The 13,747-nt window shown below is 39.9% G+C and overlaps 1 protein-coding gene across 5 annotated transcripts in view; it reads right to left on the bottom strand.

Annotated features, from left to right (window-relative positions):
* CCDC25 (coiled-coil domain containing 25) overlaps positions 1–13,747 on the bottom strand; it is a 79,068-nt gene that overhangs the window by 48,362 nt on the left and 16,959 nt on the right. For 4 of the 5 annotated variants that reach the window (XM_029203948.1, XM_029203946.1, XM_029203947.1 and 1 more), the window contains 3 exons: positions 9,367–9,442; positions 5,261–5,364; positions 4,859–5,061 (listed from right to left, as the gene is read on the bottom strand). In XM_029203948.1, coding sequence (XP_029059781.1) covers positions 4,859–5,061; positions 5,261–5,364; positions 9,367–9,442 — 383 coding nt within the window. Of the gene's footprint in view, positions 1–1,606; positions 1,744–4,858; positions 5,062–5,260; positions 5,365–9,366; positions 9,443–13,747 lie in introns of those variants that run through there. The other variant, XM_029203949.1, reaches the window with a different exon arrangement.

The following is a 13,747-nucleotide window of genomic DNA, read 5'->3' as shown; positions in this document are numbered from 1 at the left end:
GGAAGCAGATGCACAGCACAGGGAGATCAGCTTGGTGCTTTGCAACGACTTAGAGGGGTGGGATAGGGAGGGTGGGAGGGAGGCGCAAGAGGGAGGGGATATGGGGATATATGTATACATATAGCTGACTCACTTTGCTATACAACAGAAACTAGCCCAGCATTGTGAAGCAATTTTACTCCAATAAAGATATATTAAAAAAAAATAAACACAGCAGGTAAGCAGTCTGTAAGCATGAATCCAACTACTGAGATGACTGACTACGACACACTGGAGGGAGCCACGGACACTCTTCCACAGCACCTGTGGTGTCCCCTGGGAGACTCACAGGTACCTGCATGAAGGACCTCTCCAAAAACTACATGGAGACTGAGTAGAAGCTGTTCTGCTTCTCTAACTTTCCAGGCAAGGTCACTTCTAAGGCTCTGACTACTTTCAAAACCTACGTAGACTCTCTTTTGCTACATCCTCTTACTCTATGTATGGCTTACAGTGCAGCAGGTAGGGAAAGAACATGCCATGTGAGGCTTCCTCCCTACGCCTGACCCTATACCAAGATTCTCCAAACTAAAATCCCATGAGATCCTAGGCTGACAGGGCAAGTGTGAGCTAAAAAGCTGTCTAAAGAGCTAACGAACAAGATGGGTAAGTGAGAATTAATATGTGAAGCCTAAATAAGGGGAACTTTTCATTATTGTGTGAATGAATAAAATGGTTAATAGAAGATGTTAATATACTGCTATCATTTAGCCTCCACACTTTGGTGTCCTCCCAATCTAAATATTTCTTTAAAAAACTACCTAAAAGGATGATCTTTATGTAGACCTATCTACATTATCAGATCACTGGAATTTCTGCACACCGAGGACAAGGGTAAAGCACTCATTTACAAGAACAAGATGGAGTTCTGTCTCCAGGGGCTGCTGCTCTTTTCATCTGAGAAGGAAGTTGGTGCCTTCTGTGTTGTGGGCTTTGTTCTGTTCTGATCCCGAGGCTAATGGATATACTCTTGACTAGAGTTCAGAGAACCTAGACTATTATAACGACAATTCCATCCATTTTTTTTCTCCTGGTAGAAATTAGAAATGAAAAGCTTACTGCCATTCCTGTTCAGAAAGTTGAAAAAAGGAGTCTAGAGTCTAAATAATGGCTTTAGAATTGGAAAGAAGTTGGATATCTTCTGGGTGTGAGGCTGTTAAGGATTTCTTCCCCGAAATCATCTGGAAGCACTGGGGATACTGTCCAGGATGAGACTATCTTCTCAGTTTAGCTGCAGAATCCCCTGAAGACTCAAAAGTCAATTTTCTTCACCTATCACAGCAATTAAATTGGACATTCCTTACCAGATGGTCCAAACAAAAGAATCAACTGTTGGTGAAATTTAATGGTATTTTCCTTGTCAGAAAGGCAAGTGAAAGACTTCAGAATGAGAAGATTTTGTAGGCATAGCCTCTGATCTCTCAGGTGGAAGAGTCAAAAACAGAAATTAAAGTGATGCTAGCACTGCAAGTGTATAAAAACAGGTTATAGAACAAGTCCGAAGCTTAGAGCTTTTTGCTGGAGTTTCACAGAAGCTGCGGAATGGACTGAACAGAGAGCAGAAGAGAGTGGTAACAGTGTGTGTGAGCTTGAGAATCAGGCCGAGACAAGCTACGTGCCTCTGAGCGAGTTACTTAACTGCTCCTCAGTCTGTTTCCTCTTCTACAAAGTGCAGATGATCAAAACATTTGCCTCACGTGGCTACTGTTAGGATTAAATGAGATAACGCAGTAAAGCACAATGCAGTGTTGGGCAGATGACAAGTGTCCAAAAATGTCAGCTAATCTTTCTTATTGAATGTTATAAGTTGGGACTTCCCTGGCGGTCCAGTGGGGAAGACGCTGCACTCCCAGTGCAGGGGGCCTGGGTTGTATCCCTGGTCTGGGAACTAGATCCCACATGCATGCCACAGCTAAGAGCCCACACGCTGCAACAAAGATCCCGAGGGCCACAACTAAGATCCGACGCAGCCAAATAAATAAATATTAAAAAAATATAAAGACCCTACAAGTCTAAAAAAAAATGTTGTAAATAAATTAAGTGACATTATAGTGACATTATATTTCTAACATATAATATTATGTCTCTAAACAACATTACGGTAGAGTTTTAAGAGGCACAAAAAGGCATGTTTTCAATTTTTTCTCCACTCCGCACTAAAAGCAAAAAGAATAAACTAGTCTAAATCCTGTATCACTCAAAATTCCACACATTTTTCGAAACAAATGGTGTTGGTAATTTGTCTTTCACTCACGACACAAAATGGACTCACAATTCTACGTCAAATTGAACGTTTAAATCTCTGCATCAGTCTGTCTCATGCTGGCAGCTTATAACTTGGGGTAATACTTCCGGAGTTCTCCGTTTGAATATTGTATTGTAAATGCAGTCACTCACCCTGTTTTAGCAGAGCCCCCAACAGGGACGCGTGCATATGGATAACGAATAAATACCAGTGCTTGATCATAAAACCTCCACTCTGGCCCAGTGATCTTTCTAATAATCCAGGGTATTCCAAGGAAACTAGGTCAGGACAGGGCAAGACAGCTCATATTGATCCTATACCCTTCCCAAAGGGAGCAATAACTTTTTTTTTTTTTTGGTGTACTTATCACAAATGAAATCTATGGAAAATAGTGGGAAAAAATCTAGGAATTCTGTGACTAGAAGTGGCAGGATTAATTTCCTTCTTTCTCAAAGAAAAACTGAGGCCCCTTCAGGTATAGTACTATGCATCTATAGAGAGTCAGTATAGTAGGCAGAATAATGATCTTACTCAAACGTCTACATCCTAATCTCCAGAACCTGCGAATATGTTACCTCACGTGGCAGAAGGGACTTTAATTAAAGATCTTAGATGGGAAGGGGTGGGATAGGGAGGGTGGGAGGGAGGGAGACGCAAGAGGGAAGAGATATGGGGATATATGTATATGTATAGCTGATTCACTTTGTTATAAAGCAGAAACTAACACACCACTGTAAAGCAATTATACTCCAATAAAGATGTTAAAAAAAAAACCAAAAAGCATAAAACTATACAAAAACAAAGCTCATACATATCTTCTTTAGACTTCACCCTATGGAAATTTAGAGTTGTAATGAAGAGGAGAAGACTATAAATTGTCATGAAGACTGCTTGACACAGTGAGAATGGAGCTGATAACTTGGCACTCTGAAAAGGCATGGAACCTGACTTGGTGAATAATAATGAGGAATGGAAAAAGAGAGTGGATAAGGTAAGATGATGAAAGTACAATGGTTCATTGTGTAATACAAGCAGGAAGAGAAAAGTAGTTCATCTCTAGAAGTTCTTGTGAACCTGAGAGCATTGAGATAAATGCCATTTGCAAGGACTTCTGGGAAGATGCTGAAATGAAAGTACCCGGAATGCTGTCCAGCTACTACTCAGCACTATTTTTCTAAAAACCAATAGATTCCAGAACTCACTCCCTTTCTGTTAACAGAGTTCCTGTGATTTCTCTCCACTTGTGTCCGATTCACTTATTTAAATTTAATTTAAAAGAGGTTTGATGTTCAATTTACAAAACTGAATAAATTTTTATCATTTTAAAATAAAATTAAAATTTAAAAAGATCTTAGATGGGGAGATTATCACGCAGTATCTGGGTGGGCCCAATGTCATCACATTGGTCCTTAGAAGCAGAGAAGGCTGTGGTCAGAGAGGGGGCCGTGACTATGAAGGGGCAGAGAGATGCACTGTTGCTGGCCTTGAAGATGAGGAAGGAGTCACAAGCCCAGGAGTGTGGGCGGCCTCTAGGAGCTGGAAGGTAAGCAGATTCTCTCCTAGAGCTCCAGAAAGAAACACAGCCCCGCAGACACCTTGATTCTAGCTCAGTGAGAACTATTTTGAACTTCTAACATGAAGAACTGTAAGATGATAAATCTATGTCATTTTAAGCCACTAAATTTGTGGTAATTTGTTATAGTAACAATAGAAAACTAATACAATCAGTATTTTCATGGCCTTATACACTAGAATTTCAGGATCCAAGATGTGTTTTAACTACTATTTATTGTTTAAAAATGCTGTGTTTTGGAGCAGGCCTCTCCACATTAATTACTTTAAACTTTCGAAATCTATAAAAGAGAGGTTTTAAAAACAGCTTTTAAGAGTTACTAACACTGGCCTTTAGAGCTGAGACATTCTCATTCAAATACCATAGCTAATGTAAAACACTCAATATAGTATCTCTTCTTTACCTGAAGATGTTTACAGACCAAACTAAGATTAAAATTAGCTATTTTATTTTGTGCACTCTCATATCCTGCCCCTATAAAAGGGCAATTCATTTGACCAACACATTAGCATAAATGCCTTATTCTAACTCATTTAAGGCTTGGAGCTCGTTATATGTCCCTTCATTTACCAGAATACCAGAATACACCTGTCCCTCGGAATCCATGGGCGATTGGTTCCAGGACCCCCCCTCAGATACCAAAACCTGCGGATGCTCAAGTCCCTTATAAAAATGGCATAGTATTTGCATATAACCTACATACATCCTCCCATATACTTTAAATCATCTGTAGATTACTTATAATATCTGACACACTGTAAATGCTGTGTAAATAGTCATAAAGGTAAATGCTATGTCAACAGTTGCCAGCACAAGGGAAATTCAAGTGTTGCTTTTTGGAGCTTTCTGGAATTTTTTCCACCCCCAAACATTTTTGAACCATGGTTGACTGGATCCGTGGATACACCGGGCCAACTGTACCGTTCTTAAGGGTTAATCCCTAATTAAATCAGCAGTGAAGACTCTCCAAGGTCAACGTCAGTGCCTTAACTCCAACATACCTAAGTTCGTCCATCTCCCTCTTCTTTTTCATCTCTTCCTTTTCTTTCCTTTTCATTTCCTGAATCTGGGCTTTCTTCTCATTCCTCTCTTCGCGGTCTCTGCATTCTTTCTCTGCCTCTAGGTCTGGGAACCGCTCCATTTTGGTCTTTTCCAATCGGTTCAGGATCTCATTCACTTTCTTCTCAACTGTCACAATTTTCACCTTGAGGGAGATGGAGGGAAAAAAAAAAATACTGAATCTTTATTTTCTTCCCCCCCAGAATAGGGTAGGGCTTTCCAGCAGCTTAGCAACCCAGCTTGATTCCCTTTAGGAAAGAGACATCGTGCTGAGTCCTCAACAGCAGAGACAGACACCCACTCAGCGCCAGGGCACTGCCACCTCCGGTGATGTTCACACTTACGTCCTTCTGCCTGTGAAAGCCTATCTGTCCCACATCCATGTCGGCTGTTTTCTTCAGGTTAGACCACGGGGTATAAACCACATTGACGTTGTTCATCTTGCAGCCTGCCAAGAGAGACTGTCTTCAACATGTGGGGAGGAGGATGCTGAGCAATGCGTCCCCTCACCCACAATTGTCACCATAATCCAACAAAGGAAAAGGCTGAGAATGAACAAGCCACCAAGTGTTTGAAACCACAAAATACTTTTTTTTAAAAAAAAGAAGCCACCCACAAAGGCAAATGGGAAAGCCGACCAGCAATTCAAGCTAAAGTATTCTGATGAAAAGCAGGGTCAAGAGATCAGCTTCAGGGATCTTTGAGACTCTCTAAAATTGAATGCAAATTTTATTGTATGTGTTTTTAAACAGAAAAGGACCAAACAGGTTTCCTCAGATTCTCAAAGGAGCCCTTGATGTAACAAAGGGTAAGCAGCAAGATAAAGTGATTCAAGACACCGGCTTCTACCCTGCACTACCACAAACCAGCTGTGTCGCTTTGGGAAAATCCCCATGGCTCCTGGCGTCTCATCTGAAACATGAGGAAACTGGACTAGTTTAGTAGAGCTTTTTGGTTTTTGTTTCTTTAGCTGTGGAACCTCTTTTACCAAAGAAAACATAACAAAGTAATCAAAGCAGAGATGCTCTGGAGGAAAGGGGTGCCAGGTATCCTGCTCACCCCTCCTCCTCTCCCCTCACCACCCCCACTTCGTGTTTCCCCTCCACCCCTGACAGCATCCCAGGCGGCTCTGAGAATCACAGTTTAATCACTGGTCCAGTGCTCTCTAAGGCCCTTCTAAATTAGATGGCAATACATTTCAATGGTTATTAAGTGACCATGTACACTGGGGAAATCTGGTGAACACGACCTTACCTAAGCGATCAGTTAACATCGCCAAAACTGAGGCAAACTGGCAGCACGTGCCTCCTGACTGTGATGCACAAGACTTCACTTACATAGTATTCCTGCCACAAGATGCGTAATGTGGTCCTACTGAACAGGAAGCATCAGACCAAGCCAAAGTGGTCTCCACTCTAAAAGTGTCAACGTCTTGAAAGACAAAGAAGTGTCCAGATTAAAGGAGACCAGCGATACATGACAAGTGAATAAAACGTATGATCCTGGATCAAAAAAAAAAAATGCTATAAAGTGACGGTAGTGGGACAACTGACAAAACTTACATATGGACTCTGTATAACAGTACTCTACCGATGTTAAATTTCCTGAATTTGATCACTGTAATGCAGTTGCTTACGACAATGTACTTCTTAGGACATGCTGAACGGTCATGACGCCTGTGATTTTCTTTCAAATGGTTCAGCTAAAAAAACATTGCGTGAATTACAGGGAGAAGGCAAACAAATACGGAAACACTGCTGATTCTAAATTTTCTTGCAACTTTTCTGTAGGTTTGAAATTTTTTTCAAAATTAAGTAAAAAAAAAAAAAAAATCTCCATGTGCAAGGCACTGTGGGAGATACAAACATGGATCAGATGATGGGTCCTGCCTTTGAAGATTAAAGGAAGGCAGATAAGTACATAAATAATTTCAATGAAAATTAGAAGTTATCAAGTGATATTGGAAAGATACAGGTAAAGAGTTAAGGGAGTTCAGAGAGGGCAGTGGTCACTCAAAGCTGGAGGAAGGAAAAGGCTCTGTGGGAGAGGTTAAGTTCCTTAATTCTTAAATTCAGCTTCCTCATCTATGAAATGAAAGTAATATCTTACTTCAGTAGAGTTGATAAATGGACAGTTTGTAATGTTCTTTGCACAGTGCCAGGCATGTAATTAACATTCAGTGCTCGCTGTTATTACTATAACTACAGCGTAGCCCTTGAACCGTAGCTGGAATCTAGACATGTGATGACTGAGCAGGAGTGTAACATTGAGGGCAGAGGGAACAATACAAGCAAGGGCACAAAGCAGGAAACCAGCAAATATCTGCTTTGGCTGGAGTATGAAATACATGAAGGGAAACAAAGTCTGTGGTCAGATCAGAGATGCTTAAATGCCAGCTTAGGAAGTTTGGGTTTAACTGTAGAGGCAAGGTGAAGGGTGTCACAGAAAGTGTCTAAGCTTTTAGAAAGTTTAATCTGGCAAGAGATTATAAAATGAATAAAGAAGAGGCTGACCAGATTCTATGACGACAAACAGCGCTGAAGGTGGTCAACCAGGGAGGGAAATATTTTAATAACACAGGGACGCAAATGTAGTGTACTTAGCAAATCTCACAGCAAAGACAATCTTCTTCACTCCTCAGCATCCTGTGCTATTGACTCCTGAGAGTGAGACGCTTGGGCTTAGCTCCTTATGAGTGAGCTATCCCTGTGGAAGGCTGAAGAGGAGAGAAGAGTGATTCAGTAATTCAATGACTCTTCCTCTTTTCTGTTTCCTTTAGAACCAGTAAACTATAAAGGGATTAAGAAGAAAGAGGCCGGGCCAAGAATAAGAGCAAGAGTCCAAAGCTCTTTTAATAAATTCACATCTGCTAGCCAGGGGCACGAAAACACATTAAAGAGGTTGCAACACACAAGGAAGGAGGATAATGACGTAGTTTCAATTTTTATTATTTTTCTTTCCATAACCAAAGATTTTAACTGGAAATCTGAGGAGCTCTTCTTCTACTCATAAAAATGCAATGTCCTAAAACTAACTGCAATTTAATGATTTATGGAGTTGAAAATGAATGGCTCTGTAAGACAAGACTTCCAGTTTCTTTGGCTAGGCACCTGATTCAGTAAAGCTGCCGAGTGAGATGCAGGAAACGTGGCCTAAGTGATGGGGGAGGGAGCACACTGCCCAGCCCTTCTATAATCACCAGCTCCCGGTACCTGCCGTTGTCTCTGTGTCTGCCCCATGCTTATCTTCTATGCAAACCATATTTTTTCCGAACCCTCTGGATCACCCCTCAAATTTATATCAAACCAAACTTACCTCTACCTTATCTAGGTCCATGTCCTACAACTAAAATCCAGTCTACTAGCTCATTCCTAGCAGAATACCATCACCCAGCTCCCCTTTATAACTGCCTCCTCCACTCCATTAATTGTCCTTCTTGACCTATACTGACTTGACAAATTAAATCTTGTACAGTAGAACTAAACCAGCACCAAGGCCAATACTGCAGGTCCTACTTAAAACATGGAGGCCAATTGTCTCAACACTCTTTGCACATTAGAATCACCTGGAGAGCACTGTAAAAATACTGATTCTAATGCATCACCCTAGACATATTATTTAAGATTCTCTGGGAGATAACAAGATCAACGGACTTGACACCTTCACAATTTACAGAGAGAAGAAAGTATGGAAGGAGAGAAGGAAAGAAAGAAAAAGTAGGAAAGAGTAATTGGGAGACTTGGGTTCTAGAATCTGGTAACAAATAATGGAAACAAAGACATCAACCAACATTACAAATAAAGCCATGAGACACATCTCTTGCTTGGCAATTAACATAATGTAATTTCCAAAAGTCTTTCTACAAGTAACCTTAGGGGTAGGCAGGTCTAGACAATTTTCTTTTTTTTTATTAATTAATTAATTATTTATTTATTTTTGGTTGCATTGGGTCTGTTGCTGTGTGCGGGCTTCTCACTGTAGTGGCTTCTCTTATTGTGGAGCATGGGCTCTAGGTGCACGGGCTTCAGTAGTTGTGGCACGTGGACTCTAGAGCTCAGGCTCAGTAGTTGTGGCGCACGGGCTTAGTTGCTCCACGGCATGTGGGATCTTCCCAGACCAGGGCTCAAACCCGTGTCCCCTGCATTGGCAGGCTGGTTCTTCACCACTGCGCCACCAGGGAAGCCCTAGACAATTTTCTATTCAAGGTAAAGAAAACAGGGTAAAAAACGCTTGAGATAGGGCCATGAAAATTAGAGGGGCAGGGAGGTTGGCTTTCAGTTCTCTGGCAGGTAGTGCAACTGCCATCTTAAAGAACAAAACAGGGGAAAGGCATATTACATGTCACTCCCTTGACTCAAGCTAAAGTCAGTCATATGTTCTCTAAGATGTAATCCATTTCAGACACAGAGAAAGTGGTGCTAATTCTGAAAACACCTCTAGGAAAACTGACCTTGAATGCTATTGGCCTTCACAAGATGGGCACAGTCCATCAGTACTTCCTTTGGAATGTCTTCTATTTTCTCCCCCTGAAACATAAGAATAAACCAAATGGTCCACTACCTTGTCACTGATCAATACTGGAGCACTTTTATAGGGCTTTGCTACCTTACTAGGCACCATTTTATTAAAAGCAGAGGCTCTTCAACTGTATTTCAAAACATTGAAAAACGAAGTGCATTGTGGAAATGTTTAAGAGAAGGCAGTAATATGGAAAATCCTGACTTAATAAGTGGGGAAGAAAACAGGGTATGAAAGAAAACTACTAAAATATTAACTGTATTTATGTCTGAGTAATTTTTCCCTCTTCTCTTTCTTACTTTTAGAAACCTTGTGGAGAAATGGTACCTATTTTTGGCAATGGGAAGTCTTCTTAGCTGAGGTCCCTACAAACTCGCTCTCAAGAGACATCTTATAGTTTTGGGTCTCCATGACCTGGTAGGTCATCTACCCTTGGCATTAGTCAGGAACCAAGCTCCTGGTGTGTTAGATATAACCTTCTACCGTAAAAGAGAAAAAATACTGCTTCATTCTCTTTACAGATACCGTATCAAAGTCAAAGCTGAATAAGCAAAGCCATTCCAAAAGAACAAAAATATCTGAGGCAAGAGCTAGTGGAAATCAACTCGGCACTTGGCTGTTAGGCATGGGATTACTGAAGCACTTCTGTCTGGGAATGAAATGTTTTATCTACCTAAATATTTGAGATAAATTAAGCTTATTCCATTAGGTTTCTATTTTTTCCTTATTTTAAATGTTTCAAAATGGAAATCTCAATTACCTAAATTTTCACCAAAAAATACGTGATTTAAGTTTGTCACTACTTTAACGCCACATCTCATCCTGTGAGATTCCCTGACCACTTAAACAGAGGATTCTGAATTTATCATCTTGATAACACCATGTCATCATCATGAATATCAACCTTTACACTAGGCTCTAATATAGTGATAGTGATACCTTCAGGGGCATCTAAAATACACAGAAGCTGACTGACCCTATACTAAATAAATCAAATAAATAATTAAAAAACAAAACAATAGCTACCCCTTTTTGAATATCTGCTTTTTGAGTGCTAGGTACACTAAATAAATGGCCATATGAAATGGAAAGTACTACGCTCACTTTGCCAATGAAGAAAATGAAGCTTAGCGAGGTGAAGCAACTAGGCCAAGCTCCCCAATATCTAGTAAGTGACAGAGCTGAGAGATGAACCCAGGGCTAACTAAAGCCATGCTCTAACAATTGGCCCCAGAGTGTGGTGCTTATGGAGTTTCTGTGGAAACGTACAGCTTCTTGGTCCTTGATATCAGGCTATGTCACAACATCCCTTCTTGCTACCTGTACCTATTGCCATTCCTGAAGCAATAGCCTCTTCTTGTTTTACTACTTGTAATATAATATGAGCAGACCAAATAAAATAAAATAATTCAGCTTAGCATTATGCATAAAGTCAGAGTAAACAAACTCTGCATGGAGAGCGTAAGGTACTCTCCATATGTAAAGGCCAGAATTTTGACTGTGGGCTTTGTGCCATCTGTGTTAATGAGATAAGCAACCTCTTGATAAGTGAGATTTTTCTATAGGTTTTCAAAAATCAAATAAGCCTAGGAAAAAAACACTTGTTGAATATCCACGATCTTCAAGGCTTGGGTTGAATTCACCTGAATTTGACAAAGAAAGAATGAACACACATAGTGCTCAGCATGTGCTAAGCACTGCTAATAATGCTTAACTGAAGCATTATTCTAAACGCTTCAGTTATGCTAGCTCATTTAATTCTCACAACAACCCAGTAAGACAGGGACTGTTAGCTCCCTTTTACAGGTGAGGAAACGGGCACAGCTGAATAACTTGCTCAGAGTCGCACAGCTGGTAAGCAGCAAGGCCAGGATACAAAGCTGGCAGTTCGGCTCCAGAGTTTGGGTTCTGAACTACTTATACTTAGTCTCACTGCATCTCCAACACTTACTTGGTTCCTACTAAGTGCAAAGGGCTATGTTGTTTACTGCAGGAGATCAACCAGGTAAAAGTTCCTTAAGGAGCACATATTTTTATCTAGCACATTATGTGCTTCCAAAAGAAAATGAAATCAAACTCCTGTTCAAACAAGATCTAACTGGTGGTAATGTGAACTTGGGACTACCCACCGTTATTTCCATTTTCTGATGCAGCAGAACCCAAAGGAAAAAATTTAATCTGAACCAAAAGGAAAGTTGGGAACACCATACTTTATCTTCTCTAGACTTAAAATAGTTCCAAAATGGCAAGAAGTTGCCTAGGAAAATTCAGAATTTTGTTCCAGCAAAGAGTTCACAATCTTCCTTTTTTTTTTTTTTTTTTTACAACACAGTTCTCAAAAATATAAATAGAATAAGTAAAGATGTGGTAGAATGTTTTACCTTGTTAGTAAATTAAGGAGTAAATATTATAAGCATAATGAAGTAGCATCTTGTATTTATTAAAATGGTCAAAAGGTTGCTATTTTTCTGAAGCTATAAAAACCCAAAAAGTTTTTGGAAAACCTATATATATCAGGTAGCATTCTAAACCAGCATAATATTTTCAAAGGGCAATCTGGCGTAAAAGGAGTTATCAAAATGTTTTTATCTTTTGACCCAGTAATTTCATTTCTGAGAACTACTCTAAAAAAAAAAAAAGAAAAGAAAAGAAAAATAGAAAGTAGTTCATTAAAAAAATATTTCTTGTTGGGGATTCATAATGCAGAAAACTGTAAACAACTTATATTCTGACAACGGAGCTTTCAAATTAACTGTGGCATATTATCAACTCAAAGCAGCCAGTCAAAACAATAAATATGAAAAGAATGCAGTAACGTGAAAAAGTTTGTGAACTGTCACTTTAAAAGTAATACAATCTTTTTGATATCGAGCTCCATGAGCTGTGCGTGTATTTTGGTGATTAATCCTTTGTCTGTTGTTTCATTTGTAAATATTTTCTCCCATTCTGAGGGTTGTCTTTTTGTCTTGTTTATGGTTTCCTTTGCTTAAAAGCTTTTAAGTTTAAATAGGTCCCATTTGTCTACTTTTGTTTTAATTTTCATTACTCTAGGAGGTGGGTCAAAGAAGATCTTGCTGTGGTTTATGCCAAAGAGTGTTTTTCCTATGTTTTCCTCTAAGAGTTTTACAGTGTCTGGTCTTACATTTAGGTCTTTAATCCATTTTGAGAAAACCACAATTCAAAAAGAGACATGTACCAGTGTTCAGTGTAGCACTATTTACAATAGCCAGGACATGGAAGAAACCTAAATGTCCATCGACAGATGAATGGATGAAGATGTGGCACATATATAGAATGGAATATTACTCGGCCATAAGAAGAAACGAAATTGACTTAATTGTAGTGAGGTGGATGGACCTAGAGTCTGTCATACAGAGTGAAGTAAGTCAGAAAGAGAAAAATAAATACCGTATGTGAACACATATATATGGAATCTAAAAAAAAAAAAAAAGGTTCTGAAGAACCTAGGGGCAGGACAGGAATAAAGACACAGACGTAGAAAATGGACTTGAGGACACGGGGAGGGGGAAGGGTAAGCTGGGACGAAGTGAGAGAGTGGCATGGACATATATACACTACCAAATGTAAAACAGATAGCTGGTGGGAAGCAGCTGCATAGCACAGGGAGATCAGCTCAGTGCTTTGTGACCACCTAGAGGGGTGGGATAGGGAGGGTGGGACGGAGGCTCAAGAGGGAGGGGATGAGGGGATATGGGGATATGTGTGTGCATATGGCTGATTCATTTTGTTGTACAACAGAAGCTAACACAGCATTGTGAAGCAATTATACTCCAATAAAAATGTATTTAAAAAAAAGTAATACAGTCAACCAGGGGAAGCCAAGGTGGAATGCAGACTGAGATAAAAGAACCTAAGTGTGTGACAGACATCACTGAAAGGCATGAGGTGGGGAGGGCAGGGAGCAGCTGACAAGTAACTTTGAAAAACAGCATTTTGAATGGAAACTGTAATTGCACTGTACTTTAGTTGATAAAGTTGTTTCTTATGGGGATACAGGCTAACAAATCTGAAACCACTTTCATATATACTGGATTCAAATAAGCAAATGATGGTGGATGGTGGGAGCCAGGCTTCCCACTGTCTGAGAAGGAAGTAATAGATAAGCAAGGAAGGAATGTGAGAAAGGCCCCTGTAGTAATGGGTTCATCAGAGACACCAGTCATGTTTCGCTTACTGTAGATACAGAAAAAATTATGCATACGAATTACTAACATGGGTTAGTATACATACACCTATTTCCTAGCTCTGTCACATGAGAGGGCCTAGAAGCAATGATACTCTAGTAGCAATGA

Source organism: Monodon monoceros, unplaced genomic scaffold (genome assembly GCF_005190385.1).
Source record: "Monodon monoceros isolate NGI ecotype Baffin Bay Population unplaced genomic scaffold, NGI_Narwhal_1 Super_Scaffold_5, whole genome shotgun sequence".
In the NCBI taxonomy this organism is placed as follows: domain Eukaryota; kingdom Metazoa; phylum Chordata; class Mammalia; order Artiodactyla; family Monodontidae; genus Monodon; species Monodon monoceros.
The sequence above is the reverse complement of the archived record's forward strand: the minus strand, read 5'-3'. Positions and strand labels throughout refer to the sequence as shown.